The 15019-nt window shown below is 40.1% G+C and overlaps 1 protein-coding gene across 3 annotated transcripts in view; it reads right to left on the bottom strand.

The window, feature by feature from the left end:
• Nucleotides 1-72: 72 nt before the first annotated feature.
• The window catches only part of LOC121949025 (nck-associated protein 5-like), an 88375-nt gene continuing 73428 nt past the window's right edge, over nt 73-15019 (bottom strand). For 2 of the 3 annotated variants that reach the window (XM_042494610.1, XM_042494611.1), the window contains exons 12-14: nt 12480-12866; nt 6619-6714; nt 73-3994 (exon numbers count right to left, since the gene is read on the bottom strand). In XM_042494610.1, coding sequence (XP_042350544.1) covers nt 3993-3994; nt 6619-6714; nt 12480-12866 — 485 coding nt within the window. In that variant the 3' untranslated portion in view covers nt 73-3992. Of the gene's footprint in view, nt 3995-6618; nt 6715-12479; nt 12896-15019 lie in introns of those variants that run through there. The other variant, XM_042494612.1, reaches the window with a different exon arrangement.

Genomic DNA, 15019 nt, shown 5'->3' with positions numbered 1-15019 from the left:
AATACAGTCGCTCCTCTTTCTATTACACAGCATGCACCACCAGAGGTCAGTCTCTGGTCTCTACTGGTGGAACAAGCAGCTGAGCTGAAAGACACTGTGACACCTAGTGGTGGAGGGAGAAGTTACAGGTCTGTAAACAGCTGGTGGCCCGTAGGCAGCAATAGACTGTGGGGAATACCAGCATGTTTTTGATTTTTTTTTTACATCTAACTTGGTGAATTAAGGATTTATTCCAACCAAACCAGATCTGGTTATTTTTGGAACAGTGGATTTACGAACTAGCACTAACAATAGTAATCAAGACTGGGTGAGTTTTATTTTGTTTCTGTCAAGTTTGAATGAAGTGTGTTTTATGATGAGTTAACAAGGAGTTTCATGGCTGGGAGAAGGTTATATTCAAGAGGTGTGTAGCTGTATTTCACACTTACATATACTCTGTAGTATATGTCTCATGAGATTTCAGAACAAGACTACTCCCTGAGTGACAGTTGGACACAAAAAATGGACTGACTGAAGTAAAAGGTAAAGATACACTTCAGACACTTATAATGACAATCTGAGCCTGTATGCAAAAATTAGCCATTAGTGACGGTGCACAATTGCATCATCTGGTTACATCACAGGCATTGTCTGGCTCTCAATAGTAAACCAATATCAGATATTGCTGTCATCAGTCACTTAGACACAAAAGCATGGAAAGATAGGTTATGGGCTGAAAAACACAAAAGTTATCCCCCTGTAAGTGCTGACAGATTATGTCATAGATACGGTGCAGTGCAGATCATGTGTCACATACATTTTCTCATCTTGTGATGAAACTCTTCATATGATGGATATCAGACTTATGCATTTCTGTGGTTATAATAAGCCAGAGGGTGGTTGCATGCAAGTTGATTTTAACATAGTGACAATAAAAAAAAAGTTTCCAACAGGATAGTGCACACTTTAAAGAATCACATTACTCAGTCAGGTATAGAGCTCATGAATGGCAATCAGTAGTTAGTGCTGTACATAAAATGTTTTCAGGATGGAAGTCATAAGTTCATAGTGTTCCATCTGAAAAATAAATGACTGACATATGTATCGCAGCTTCAATATTTATTAGATCTGAAGCAGAATTACATCTTGACATACACTAGTGACCACAGCTGGTGTCATTATGGAGGTCTGGTGGTAAACTTGTGCTTGTGCAAAATTATTTAAATGTTTAAACCTGCATCAGTATGTTTTGAAAATGGAAGAAACCACCATCTCCTGGCTCATTGTTTTGGTTGTACAGGTTGTGCAGTCAGCTAAACCCACTCAGTGCTAACTGATGTTAACCAAATGACACCTTTACGAAGTAGTTAGTTCATGTAGTCAAACAGCGAGCAATCTAAGGAGCCAAAACTCTTTAGAGTTGGTGGAGACTTAAAAAGAGATTAAACAAGTATATTGCACAATGAATATTAAAGTAGTCAGAAAAAATTAAAATGATGTTACTTTGTATCTGCTGGATATGAAAGTAGGTGAAGTGTGCTACATTTGCTATAACATCTTTAAAAGGCGACAGTATGTTGTGGCTGTGTTTAAAATTGCATACAAACATACTATATACTCAATCAGTATGTACTGCATACTGCCTACTAAATTAATGATTAAGTATGCCATCACCAGCAAACTGTTCACACTGAGGCAATTTGTCATCTTGGCATCGTGACTGTATAGCTCACAATGTGATCCTCTTTGATAAAGCTAATAGTTAACCTCTTGTGATACTCTGTGCTGTTATCTCCCAATCTCTCTCTGTCCATTTGCAAACATTCATGTCTCATTGATACATGTTGCAGGTTCCCATGACCCAGGGTTGCGTCTGGATGGTGGACCATTTTTTCCCCATTAAACAGTTTTTTTTTGGGGGGGGGGGTTCTCTGTAACCACTGTGAGGGTCCAAGACAGGTGGATGTTGTTTGTTGTAAAGCCCTCTGTTGCAAACAGTGATTTGTGATATTGGGCTAAAATTAAAATGAACTGAACTGAATGTTACCAGTCCGAGCTACTGTTTGAATGAAAATCTAATTTATCATTAAGTTTATCTCAAATGTAAATCAACATTACTTTTCTATTCAATTTAATATGTTTCCAGTATAAGTTTAAGGCAAATTAAAATGATAGCCTTTTCTACAATGTATTATTTGCGCTCCCTTACTTTTCCTCATTACTGTACCTTACCATCACTAATTATTACCATAGGCAATGATTTAAAGCACCTACCTTGCAGTTGAAAAAATTGGACATTCTTAAGAACCATCATGAATTTTGGGGCGGCTGAGAATGCTAATCTAGCTAATTCTTGCTAATCTAGCATGCATCCAGGCATGTCTTGCATTCACCAAATCCCAATATTGTGCAAGCCAGACACAGTACATACTCAAAATGTGTCAACCTCCGTATGAATAGTATGTCAGTAAGCTATTTAAAACACAGCGTCAGTCAGTTATTGTATTTGTTTTGAGCCATAGTAAGTGAACTTAATAGGTTACACCAGGTTACAAAAGCAGATAAAATACTTTGCTCTAACGTCTTTCCATGTGTAGGTTATAGAAGAGTAGACAAATCCTTGATAGTGTCCACATAGTACTGGCAATCCTATCCATATGTTTGCTTTACTGTGATAAGTTTATTTGTGATTACGCTCATTCGTTTCTGCGGCACAGTGGTAGACTGTAGACAACTCATTACATGGTTTTTGAGTTGTAATGTGAGAAATATGTATTTAATGATGGTGGTTGTGAGCTGCGGTAGAGGTTTAATAACTTACAGATATATAGTTAATTTTCTGATTAGTGATTTTTGTTTTGAAGCATTGAGGTTATTGCATTGCCAGAAATGGTCTTCCTATTTTTGTCCTTTTGCCCTTTGTTGTGGTGGACAATTGTGGTCATGTCATTGCAATGTAAAAATGCAGCTGCTGGCCACCAACATTAGCTTTAACCAGGTCTAAATGTGTTAGCTTGTGTCAGCTAAGACGGTGATGATCACAGGTAGCCATGAAAGTATTACAATAGCTAACCTAATATTATACAAACAAACATCTGTGACTCAGTTTTTGTAAAATTGAGGAAAAAAAAAACCCCAAACACATTCTCACTCCAACCTTCTCAAATGCAGAGGCTTGGTCATTGATACTAGGTGTCAAAATGATGCTCTGTGTATCCCTGTAGCGTCAGTTTTGGATGTTCAGGGGACTCGTGTCAGTTTTTGCTTGGTACATGCATACAGTTTCTTTTCAAAATAAACCTCAACTAATGAAGATTTACTTCCTTTTTAGGTTTAGGCAACAAAATGCTTGGTTAGGTTTAGAAAAAAGATCATGGCTTAGTTTTAAAATAAGTTATGAAGTTGATGTATCATGACTTTTTAGTGAGTCTGCATTGACTTTTGGTTCCACATGGGACACAAACAACAGTCTTCTGGGTGAAAGTCCTCTCACCCTTTATTACATTACTTCTTTAGAGCATCAAATAATGATGCGTCTTGGTGCGATCTCATATGCTCAGAGCCCTTCAGGTGCCTTTGTGAGTCAGTATCAGATGCCGAGGATCACTGACCAAGCATTGGTATTTGACAATTATGGAGTAAGAATGGGTTAAAAAAACAACAGAAAAAAGTATGTCTGTTTACCTCCAGTCCTATGAGACAGCAGAGATGTACATTTAGAAATTCAATCAGCTGCTCACAGCTGATGCCAGTGAGCTGCAGACCACCAACATGGCTGCCAGAAGGTTCATTACTGCACCTCAAAGGCTACTCAGTATCTCAACACTCCACTGAGCACAGGTGGAAGCCAGCAATGCCAAGCTCACTTGTTGTCCAGCTCTAAGCGTTTCATCCTGATACAGAGACACTGTGTCCAGACTGTGGGATTTTGGGATCCTCCATGTGTGGTAGAGTGATAAATTCAACTGATTGCTTGATTCTTTGCTTCAGGTTGACTCAGTTAGTTTGGTAAACTCTGAAATAGAAGAGGCAGAGCAGAGTGAGATCCTGCAGCATTTTGTCATGCAAAAAAACCCCAAAATAAAACATCTGCCATTTCAAGAAAAGTAAGTAAACATATTACCAAAAATGCTTAAATCACATATTACAATGCAATTCCACAATAACCTGCACATACACAACCACGTTTATCCAAAGGAAAGTCAGCAACTCTTTCCACTGACTCCAGAACACCTTAAATTACAGTTTATGGTAATTACAATAGTAAACTGTTGTTGGAAGGAAATGTAGCATATATCATTTTCAGTCATAAGCAACTGTGGTTTAAATGCAAATAGAAACAGTCAACTTGTGATTTGATTGCATCGGGCAGAGATGATATTTGAAGAAACCTGCTACCCTGCATGTTGATGTGACTTTGCATCACTCTCCCACATAAGTCAGCTGTCTAAATTCACCTGAAACCTAGTTTGACTGATATATGGAGATTGTAACTGTGGGGATGCTGCGGATGTGGTTTAATTTTATATATGGGTATTAAACATTTGTTTTAGTGTATTTATGTGAGTAAAATAGCCATAGTAAAATCATTAGATTTGAAGGGAATGCAGAATCGTTATGTGCATTTTGTGTGTGTGTGTTCTTGTACTTGCTACACAGGGAGGACCAAAACACATTTTTTACCAGAGTGTTTTTTGAACAGAGTGAGGACATTTTTTGAAAGTGACATTTTGGCTGATCCTCATTTCTTCAAAGACCTGTTTGAGGGTTAAGATGTGATTTTAAAGTTCAGGTTAGGGTCAGTGTTGGAAATGAACTTTTTTGCCCACCTGCCACTGCAGCTAGTGGAATCCAAAATATATCAGCTACCTAATTGATAACCATTGTTTTTGTGGTTTGTGAGTGTAGCAGATTTAGCAGCCACTTTTATATTTTATCAGTGTTTGGCTGGTGGCTGGTGCTCATTTCCAGCCCTGGTTGGAGTAACAGCTTTTAGTTGAGATGGTTAAGGTTAGGGTAAGGCCCTGGGTAATGCACTATGATCATGCATTTGCTGTTTTAACCCCTACCCTCTGGAACAACCTTTGTATTTTTCCACCAGATTTGCTGAGTCCTGCGACTGTTTCAAATGTATACTAAAACCCCACCTTTAGAGGCAAGCCTTCCTATAGCAACTCCATGTGTTATGTTTTTCTTTGTTTGTTTTGGTCCTGTCTGTGCCTCAGTGTACTGTGTTCAACTCAATTCATTCATACATTCACTGATTTATTTTAAGTGTGTGTACATGTGTTTGTGAAGCGCTTTGTAACGGCATGTTTTAAAAAGTGCTTTATAAATAAAGCTTCACTTACTTACTTACTATGTCAGTGAGGGCTCTCACAAAGGTAGAAGTGCAAGCATGTGTGTGTATGTGTGTGTGTGTGTGTGTGTGTGTGTGTGTGTGTGTGTGTATGACGGTGCCTCACATGCTGCTTTAAACCTGTGGCTGGTTCTTAACCCAAAGGCATATCTAACGATCTACCACACACACACACACACACACACACACACACACACACACACACCCGTTGTAAATGCCAGCGTTAATGTACTGTAGTAAGATGCAAATGATGTTTGTGTTAGTCATGTGTTTAGTTGCCACCATTAAGCTTGCTTTCTGCTCAGTGACGATGGAAATGAGTTTTACAGGAAAGTGTAGCATTTATAGTGCACTTAAAGGCAAATCGCTGTTTTTACAATGTGAAGAAGTGATTGTTGCACATTTCTTCATCTTTACAGCCACCAGCTGGAGTGCCAGATTTTAGATGCAAAGTTTGGATATGTCTGACAAGGTTACTGGAGGCAGATTCCACATTTATCCTGACAAAATAAGACGTTGAACTGCTGAAAATCTTTTCAACTTTAATCACACTGGTCAATATAGCCCTTCAGTGTGCAAAACTGATAATAGTTTTTGAAAAATCTCTAGTTTCTCACTCGTGGAACAAACATGACCCTGTTGAAGTTTAAACAGTCTTTTGGACCCAGTATTTGGTGAGCTTTTAGGGTGTCATTTAGCGAGCTTTTAGGTTGTCATTTGGCAAGCTTTTAGGTTTTCATGTGAATTCAAATACAGTATTCCTTTTTATTTTCCAAGGCCGGAACTCAAAGTTGGCTTGACTTCTTTGATAATCATGGGAAGAAGGGAATGAGCAACTTGAGAAGAAATGATCCAAAAATTTGCAAGAAATTTTTAAATTAAGAAAAATACCTAAGAATGCACAGAAAAAAAAAGAAAAACGGCAAAGGGGAGGTAAAAAACAAAAACAAACGAGGTAATTACCTTTACAAGGTGCTTAAAAATAATAATTCTGTCACATAATTTTCAGTTTTTTAAATATTATAATAAAATGTGTAGTTTGCTTGACATTTTTCCTGGCTGATTTTTTATTTTATTGTATTTGTTTAAAAAAAAATCTAAATCTACTAATTTCTTGCAGTTTGTAGGACGTTTCCTGCCAAGATGCTCATTGCCTTTTTTCAGATTTTTATTTAAAAATAAATAAATACATAAATAAATAAAATAAATAAATAATATAACATGTTTTATTCAGAAGTTTTCTCATATGTGTCTTAAGTTAACCTGTTAATGAGTCTTACAGTTGGCAAGCTGAAGTCTTGTCTGCTCTTTCTGTTGGCTAGGAGTGGCTCTTGTTTTCGACTTGATATAGGTCAACTTCTTTGGTTCCATTCCACCTGAAAAAAAAAAAAGCAGAATGAAACTCATGTCAGAGGTTTTCTCAGCAGTCAGACTTAATTCTGTCAAGAAGAGGAGTCAGGAGAACAGAGTGACACTGACAGTCTGACATCTTCAAAGAGAGCAAGATTATCACTCTGAATTCAAAGTTCCAGGAGATCTGAGTGACACTAAAAGAGCAGCGGCTGACATCTGAGAAGATGACAGATTCCTAATTCTGACCTGAAAGTGACAGTCACCTCACCAAACCGAAACGCTGTGCAATTGAGGCGAGAGTTTATTTCGCCAGATATGGAGTGACAGTTTAGGTTGCTTAAATCAAACAGCCAAAATTATTCACTGTGTGTCAGAAGAAATGTCCCTCAGGAGATCAACATTTAAACATGCATTTCAGTAAATAAAAAAAGAAGACATTCAGCCTGATGCAAGTTTAGCAACCTGCACTGTCTCGAGTGCAGAAGGGCTTCAGTGTCAGATGGTGCTTTTTCAAACTGACCTGACAACCTAGCAAAACATGTAGAATTGACGGTTTGCTAAGCCGTAAATGGGCACAGCAGGCCTGTCAAACTTGGGTTTCTCTACATCAAAGGAGCGTCCATGTGACTACAGAAAGAGTGATCTACTGGGATCAGGATAATCGTGATGTTTTTGGATCAAAGGTATCCCATTCCTCCTTTTTCTTGGGCTTTTTTCCTTTATTAGTTAGGACATATTATTAAATGGGAAAGGGGGAGAGAGAGGGGATGGACCACCGGTTTGAGTAGCTGCCCCAAGGAGCCTTTGTGCATGTGGTGCCTGCTCTACTGGGCACCACTGTACAAAAAAAGTAAAGGTTAAATCCAGATCAAAACCAAAATTGGATTGCATTGTTTTTTCTTTTTTTCTAATCTTGAACAACCCATTTTTTTTTTAATAATTCATTTTTTTTTCATTTTTTTCAGTCAAACATGAACAAACCGACAGTATTGTTACTGGAACTCAATATCCACAGGCCCCTGGCAGCTAAGCATACTTAGACCCAAAATAGTTATTTAGAAACCACAGCGGTACAAGTAAACACCAAATTAATACAGTGCAGCAGACATATTACGAACAAAAACAGCATGCCCAAGACCTCTCAAAGCTTTCAACTTGTTCAATAATGTTCAATAACGTTCGTTAAAACATACATGGCGACGTGATGGATAAAATTCAACCTATTTATTTTATTGCTATTGACGCAGCCTAGCGCTTGTTATTACGCAACATCAGGTACCTTAGCTGCTGATTGGCTGGGGGGTGGGAGGGGGGCGGGAGATCAACAGGCAAGGTTGTGTGAGAGGAGATTGTCAGGCTGGCCGGTAGTTTTTTTTACCTGGCCTTGCCTTTACCTGGTCTCTCGATGGGGAAGAGAGAGACACTATGGCAGTTCAGTGTGTTAACCGAAAGTTACTGCTATCAAAATATTTGGAGAAACGTGGTATTGACGCTACAGTGACACAATGTTTGCTACTGTTAGATGAATGTGTTTTCTGTCTGTCAGGGTTTAGCCTGACTTTCCAGCTAAGCTAACAGCCGCGATGCTGTCAAGCTAACTTAGCTCCTGTCTACTATAACACATCCATGGCTCGCGTAGACTTTGGACTACATTAGCTTCCGTGCTAACCTTCAGCTAACACCCTCATGGACACCATCAGCCTAGACGGAGGACGGCAGGAGACCAGACAGCGCACTGGGTGACCAAGCAAAACCCAGCGGCACCTCTGGCGGCAAGGAATGACAGACTTAGTCAAATGCCGCTGAGGCTGGCGAGAGGAGCGGCGCTTCCCGGGGACAGAGAGGAGCTGTAGGAACTTCTGCTGGGTGAGTGACCCTGTTCGCTCTGGGTGGTCTCATTCTGTGGCTAATTTCTTCCGAGTGGCTTTGTTGTTTTCTTTAAAATGGGACCCCACCATTATTTTATTTGAGTAGTATAGCCTATCGTTAAATGCTTGTAAGAGGGCGAATTGAAGGTCTAAAATGTGTTTGAGAGTTCAGTTTCTGTCATTTCTGCTATTGTCACATAAAGTTAATTTGGGGGAAGAGTGAAACCCTAAACTGGTAAATTGTTTGCATAATTTACCCATACCAGTTATTTTGCAGCTAATATATATATATATATATATATATCCATATATATATGGACAATTGTTAATGTGTGATTTATTGAGAGGGGGTTAAAGGTGCCTTATAAATATGTCTTTCATAAAGTAGACAGGCATGCAGTCAATACACCTCAGAAGTATACAGTACACACAGTGTTACTATCGAGTGTAATATCCCTTTCCCACCACAGTTGGCTCATGCACACAGGCTTTTCAGACAGAGGGAAACACACTAAAAATAGGCTTTAGACTGCTTCCCCATTGTCAGCAGAGCAAAGCTGTGTACATGGCTCTGCAGCAGATGAGTGTGCCTTTTGTGAGTATGTGTGTGCTTTATTTTTGTTTTGGTGTAACTGTGTGATGTCATGGACATGCTGGGGAACAGATAAACAGAAGAAAACAACAAATACAGAGGTCTGTGAAAACTTAATGGTGGTTACTTCTCTATGTCTTACATATTCAGTCTCAGGTCTCAGTCTCAGGTTTTGTTATAGTGGTAAAGATGCTTCAGTAATCAAATCTGGGCACTGTGAGTAAAGCCGATATAGCAGAACAGTGTGACAGTGGGACAGTGCCAGTATAGGTAAATGCATTTCTTGTCTATCACGTTTGTGGTCAAATAAATAAATGTAGCTTGTTAATCCACTCAACTATTAATTTGTTGCCATCATTCCTCTCTTGCTTTAGTTGAAGCAACAGTGTTGATTTTTACTGCGATGCTTTATTTTTAAAAGGTGTAGTAGGCGGCACATGACCAATCATTTTAAGTGTCAAATAACGTGTTGTAATGTGCTCACAGCCTGATGCAGAAAGCCTAAGTTAACAGTTGATAACTACGTATATGGTACCTTTTATCACTGACTGAGACTTTACATTGGGGATACTTAACTTGCTTTGCTTAGGGGCCACATTTGCAAATGACATGAGGGCAGGGGCCAGTCGCAGCAACCCCATACATGTTTCTAGGATTTTATAACATATCTGGGTTTTAGTAAGTTTCAAGGATTTTAGGACATTTCTAGGATTTTAGGAAGTTTCTATGATTTTAGGATGTTTCTCAGATTTTAAGAGGTTTCTCGGATTTTAGGATGTTTTTAGGATTTTAGGATGTTTTTAAGGTTTTTAGGATGCGTCTCGGATTTTACAAAGTTTCTAGGATTTTAGTACATTAGGGGCTCATATAGGATTTTGTTGGTGGGTGCAGGGTATCCCCCACTGGCACTTTTTCTTTGATAAACAACCTCTATTTTGATGGTGTTTTATACAGTCTGGTACCCTATGTATACTAAAAGTACAAAAACACTTACTTTGTTTTTATTGTGAATTAGAAAATGGTTAGGGGGCTATCCGACAACCTTTTGAGGGCCAGATTTGGCCCACAGGTCGTAAGTTCAGTATCACTGCATTAGGGTTTGTTGAACCAGCTCAATTGCAGTCATGGCACATTATAATGCAAGTTGATGCCATTGGACCAACAACAGTGATGAAGGGAGGGCCTGCCACACTCCTCTTCTGATTGGCTACCTGATATTCTTGCTATAACCTTGACCACACACACTCCTCATGTTAGTCTTTAGGATACTGGGCTGTAGGACAAATGGGCTTTTGGTCCAATGGTTCATTTGTCAACATATCAGGGCTTTGGAATTATGAGCCATCAGAACAATGGGTGGTGCCCGTCATTCAGCCTGCAAAATTGATGTTTGACAGGGTCGAGCAGCAGTGTCAGTTCTCAAGCTTTTCAGGCTGTAACATTTTAAAAAATCTGATTTTCTGCCTAATTGCATCCACAACATGACTCATGATGAACTGCACTGTGTGCATGCACTAATGCATCTATACATGTCTAACTAAGATTGGAATGGGAACAGATTGCCAATCAATTTCAAATAAAAAAGTCAATGAAGCGAGACACAGCTACTTTAACTGAGCACCAGCTTATTTAGTGCATGCATGTTCATCTCCTCATCATCCACCCTCTGAAACTATGCAGACAAAAATACACATTATGTGTGTGGTGGAGAACCCTTGGGGCTTCACTCTGAAAACATGACTCATTAAGAAACCCATACACAAAATACATCTTTCCTCTTGACAGAGAAAATGTTTTTGGCGCATGCTGTGTGATTAGCATACTGAGCAGGCCATGTCTACACTTTGTCCTCCCGCATGAAAGCTATCAGTGTGGTGATGAGGGCTGTGGCTGTTGTAATGACACACCAATATCTCTGCTGCTTTCAGGAGTCTGTTATGTGTAGGTGTATACAGACATGTACTCCTTCAGTTCACTGGCACACTTTAGATCTTAAGCAGAGAGCATTGCAGGAGTGAATCTTGCTTTCCCTCATGTGGGAGTGTAGCTTCAGCAATTCCTTGATGTGCTTCTTGTAATGGATAAAATAATAATGAATTACTTAAGCACTACTTGTATTGGATATGTCGCTTTTCAAAGGAGAGTGACATGTCAGAGGGATTTCCTGCCTGTTCTTATACAGCACAATTTGTTGTATCAACAAAGTTTTCTATAAAAAGTATTTTTTCTATTCTACATTGTAATTTTGATTGATGTTATGAGTGCAGGAGTTAAGTCGAAGAGCTTTTTCTATTCCCCAGGTTAGGAGTGGGGGTCGACGGATTATCGGCCTGGCCAATAATCGGGGCCGATATTTGCAGATTATCTGTATTAGCATTTTATTTTAATGATTGCAGATAAAATTAATTAATTAAAAGGTGCAAAGAGTCAAAGTGTCAGCATGGGAGGAACTTTTAAACAAAGTTTTGTGTTGGAGTTTATTATTTTCCAAAATCTACATATTGACAGAAAGAGTTTCCCCTTCACCACACACAATAACTAGTTACAAAATATATTTATTTTACAGTAGGGGTGCTGAATCAACATATTCTCATCCCAAGTTGTGACATGTTGCTGCTTTGCAGTGGACTTTCATGTCTACATATTTTGCTCTAGATATCCTTCAGCTTCTGCTGTTGTCGTTGCGGGATTCCACTACAATGATGTCAGCAAATGCACATGGTGGTATGATGCTGCATGTGGTTTTGTTTAGACAACACAAGCACATGGCAACCAACGCTGGGACATCAACAAAAGCACATGCTGGTACAGATGGTAAGGCTTAGAGGAAGGAGGCACATGTTAAGGTGTGGGAAAAGCAACTCCCGCATGAAAGTCTGGGGCTTGTTGGACCCATCCAGTGCCCCTCTGCCTGCCCTATAGGGACCTTAATGGGTGCTACTGGCAGCATTTCAACCTAACGCCATCCAGCTGCGTATCATGCGGATGCGACAGGCTCCGTCTGGCTGTGTTCTAAACTGATGCTGCCTGTCCTTGCATCATGCTAACCCCTAGGTGCTGTTCGGCTGTCTGCCGGCTGTAATAACACCACAAACAGTTTTATCCAGCCGCGTTCTTAGCTAATGTCATCTGGCAGCGCATCATGAAGACACGAAAGGTGGCCTTGGAATTTTACACCAAAAGTACTGCAAAAGCGGCAGTATTTGACGACTTCGGGATGAGAACGGGCTAATAAAAGGCCCACAGCACTGAGAGGAGCAAACCCATTTATCATCATCTTTACTTCTGTCCATACGTCATGCTTGTAACTGGATCTTCTTTACTGTACCTGGTGGTGGTCTGGGTAGCCTGCTCTGGGTATCACACAAACTGGCAGAGGTCACAATGGGTTCAGACTGGGGTTGGATGGGCTGGAGGAAGGCCACAGTGGGGAAAGGCACTGACTGGATATGGGTCATGGAGGAGTCGGAGAGGGAGTTTGGCACCCCTGCATGGCTGCTGTCCTTAAAGCTGGAGGGGATTCTCCACCGGGGTAATGGGGAAGGAGACACGTCCTCGCTGGACGAACCGGGGACACTGAGAGGACTGAAGGATTGTTCTGGGGTTGATGAGGATTTGGGGAGGAGGTGCAGAATGGAGGAGAAGAAGGAACAGGATTCAGGAAGGGGGATGGTCCCAATTCCACTGTCCAATGTTCGCATCTTGCAGCCGGAGCCTGCGGCACAAGGAGAACAGTTGAAGTGTCTTGGGGTTGCAGGAAAGAGAGGGAAAACAACAGGAATGAAACAGCAGGGTAACCACGGTTGTAGTGGCACTAAAAAAACCTTAAAAAAATATCTGCACTAATATAATAATTGACTATTGCTCATCATATTATCTGGGCTGTAGCTCTGCACCAGCGGAGGAAAGTCTAAGTAAAACTGTTCCACTTGTAGAATAATCTGCAGAAATGATAAGTGAGAATTTGAATCAGTGAAAGAGCTTTCACTTAAAATGAGGACAGCTTTACCAATCAATAATAATGGATCCTCCCTGCAGCATCATATGATTGTTTCCCTCATGTCTCCTTGTTATTCCTGCCACATTATCCTGACTGTTTGTGCTCCAAGCAGCTGATACTTGTGTCGTGTTTTGGTCATTTCAACATGCAACAGATGTTTAGTCTGTTGTTGGCTCGATGGCTTCCTCTTAAAGTTGAAAAATGGTGGTTCAGTACAATCTGATTACACATAAGTGTTGTGCTGGGTAATGATTTTGCTAATTACACCATATGTAGCCCTGCCACAGAGAATGACTCGGCCAATGCAAATCAAGCTCACTTGAACTGCTGCTTTGTATTACACACATGGTTTAATGAGAGTATGACGAGTAGCATGCATTGATCACACTGTGAATATGAAATGCACGGAATGGCATATGAAATAAAACTTAATTACACTACCAATGTGTGTATTTTTATTTGCAGCATGTCAAACACAGCTGCCAAACCCACACAGTTATTTTCTCAACTATGAGATTAAAGATGCCAAATCTGCATTGTTCAATCAAAAGTCTGACATTGTGCCTCCAAATTATAGCCTGACAGTCTCATCATTCTGATGATGTGAGCTCAACATTCTGTTTTGCTCTCTGTATCAGTCTGGACTTGCTGCCACCCCAAATGCTTTACATTCATATCATTTTGTCAGTTGGTGTTAGGGGATGTCAATAAAAGCATGTGTCTAGGATTGAGCACAACTAATGCTGCTGTAACAAAAGAATGTGGTTAGGTTCAGGAAAAAACATAATGGTTTGGCTATACATTAATATGAGAAGTGAACATCAGGCTCCCAAGTGAAAGTCTGGGGTTTGTTGGACCCTTCAGCTGCCCTTCCTGCCCTCCTGCACTATAGTGACCTTCAAACTCCTTATATTACTTTTAACTGGCAGCGCTTCTACCTGACATTGTGAAGCAACATACCATAAGGCTGTGACAGGCTCTGTCCAGCCACATTACAAACTATCCGTCTGTGTATAATACTGGTGTTGATGAGCAGCGTACCATAACACTGTGAAAGGTTCCGTCTGGCCGTGCTACAAACAGAAGCTGCCCGGCGGCATATCATACTGTCATGAAAGGTGGCTTTTGGTGTCATAAGTCACTGACAAATTGGCGCTATCAGACTTCTGAATGAGAGCGAGCTGCAGCGTAGGCAGCCAATCAGGGCCTTGTGGAGTTTTTCTGTGGAAAAGACGTTTTCGACATTCTTCTGACTGGATTTGGCAAAAGCTTAATTTACTAACTGGCTCCGTAAGGGATGAAGAAGATCATGAGTATTGTTTTCAATGAGATAAACATCACATACAAATGGAAAATATAAATAAACTGTATTTTTTAGATCTACTTTAACTGTCTAACGTAACATGTATGTGTGTAGTAGAGGCTAGTGCTAACACCCGGATTAACTAAAGAAATTTGTCTGTCAAGGCGAGTTCTCCAACCCACTGAAAGTGTTTAGGGTGGCAGAGTCCAGACTGATACAGAGAGCAGAACAGAATGTCGAGCTCACATCATCAGGATGGTCTTACCAGGCTATCAGAATTACACATAATTGTTACACTAATAAGCCTCTGTTGAAGCACACATTTCAAATACGTGGAGTGTGTATAATTTTCACTTCTGTTCATCTACATTTAGATCAGCGAATCATGCACCTTTCAAAACAAAAAGTAGAAGTCAAGATGTGTCACAGCAGCCATCCGTCCAGTGTGCACAAAATCAAAATAAGAGAAGATATCCTCTAGCTGTTGTCGTGCAGGCTCATGTTTTAATATGTACCCTGTGGCAGGAACCTGCAGGCAATCTGATGCTGGAGCAAAGGCAACAGC

This window comes from Plectropomus leopardus, chromosome 10 (genome assembly GCF_008729295.1).
Source record: "Plectropomus leopardus isolate mb chromosome 10, YSFRI_Pleo_2.0, whole genome shotgun sequence".
NCBI classification, from domain to species: Eukaryota; Metazoa; Chordata; class Actinopteri; order Perciformes; family Serranidae; genus Plectropomus; species Plectropomus leopardus.
The sequence above is the reverse complement of the archived record's forward strand: the minus strand, read 5'-3'. Positions and strand labels throughout refer to the sequence as shown.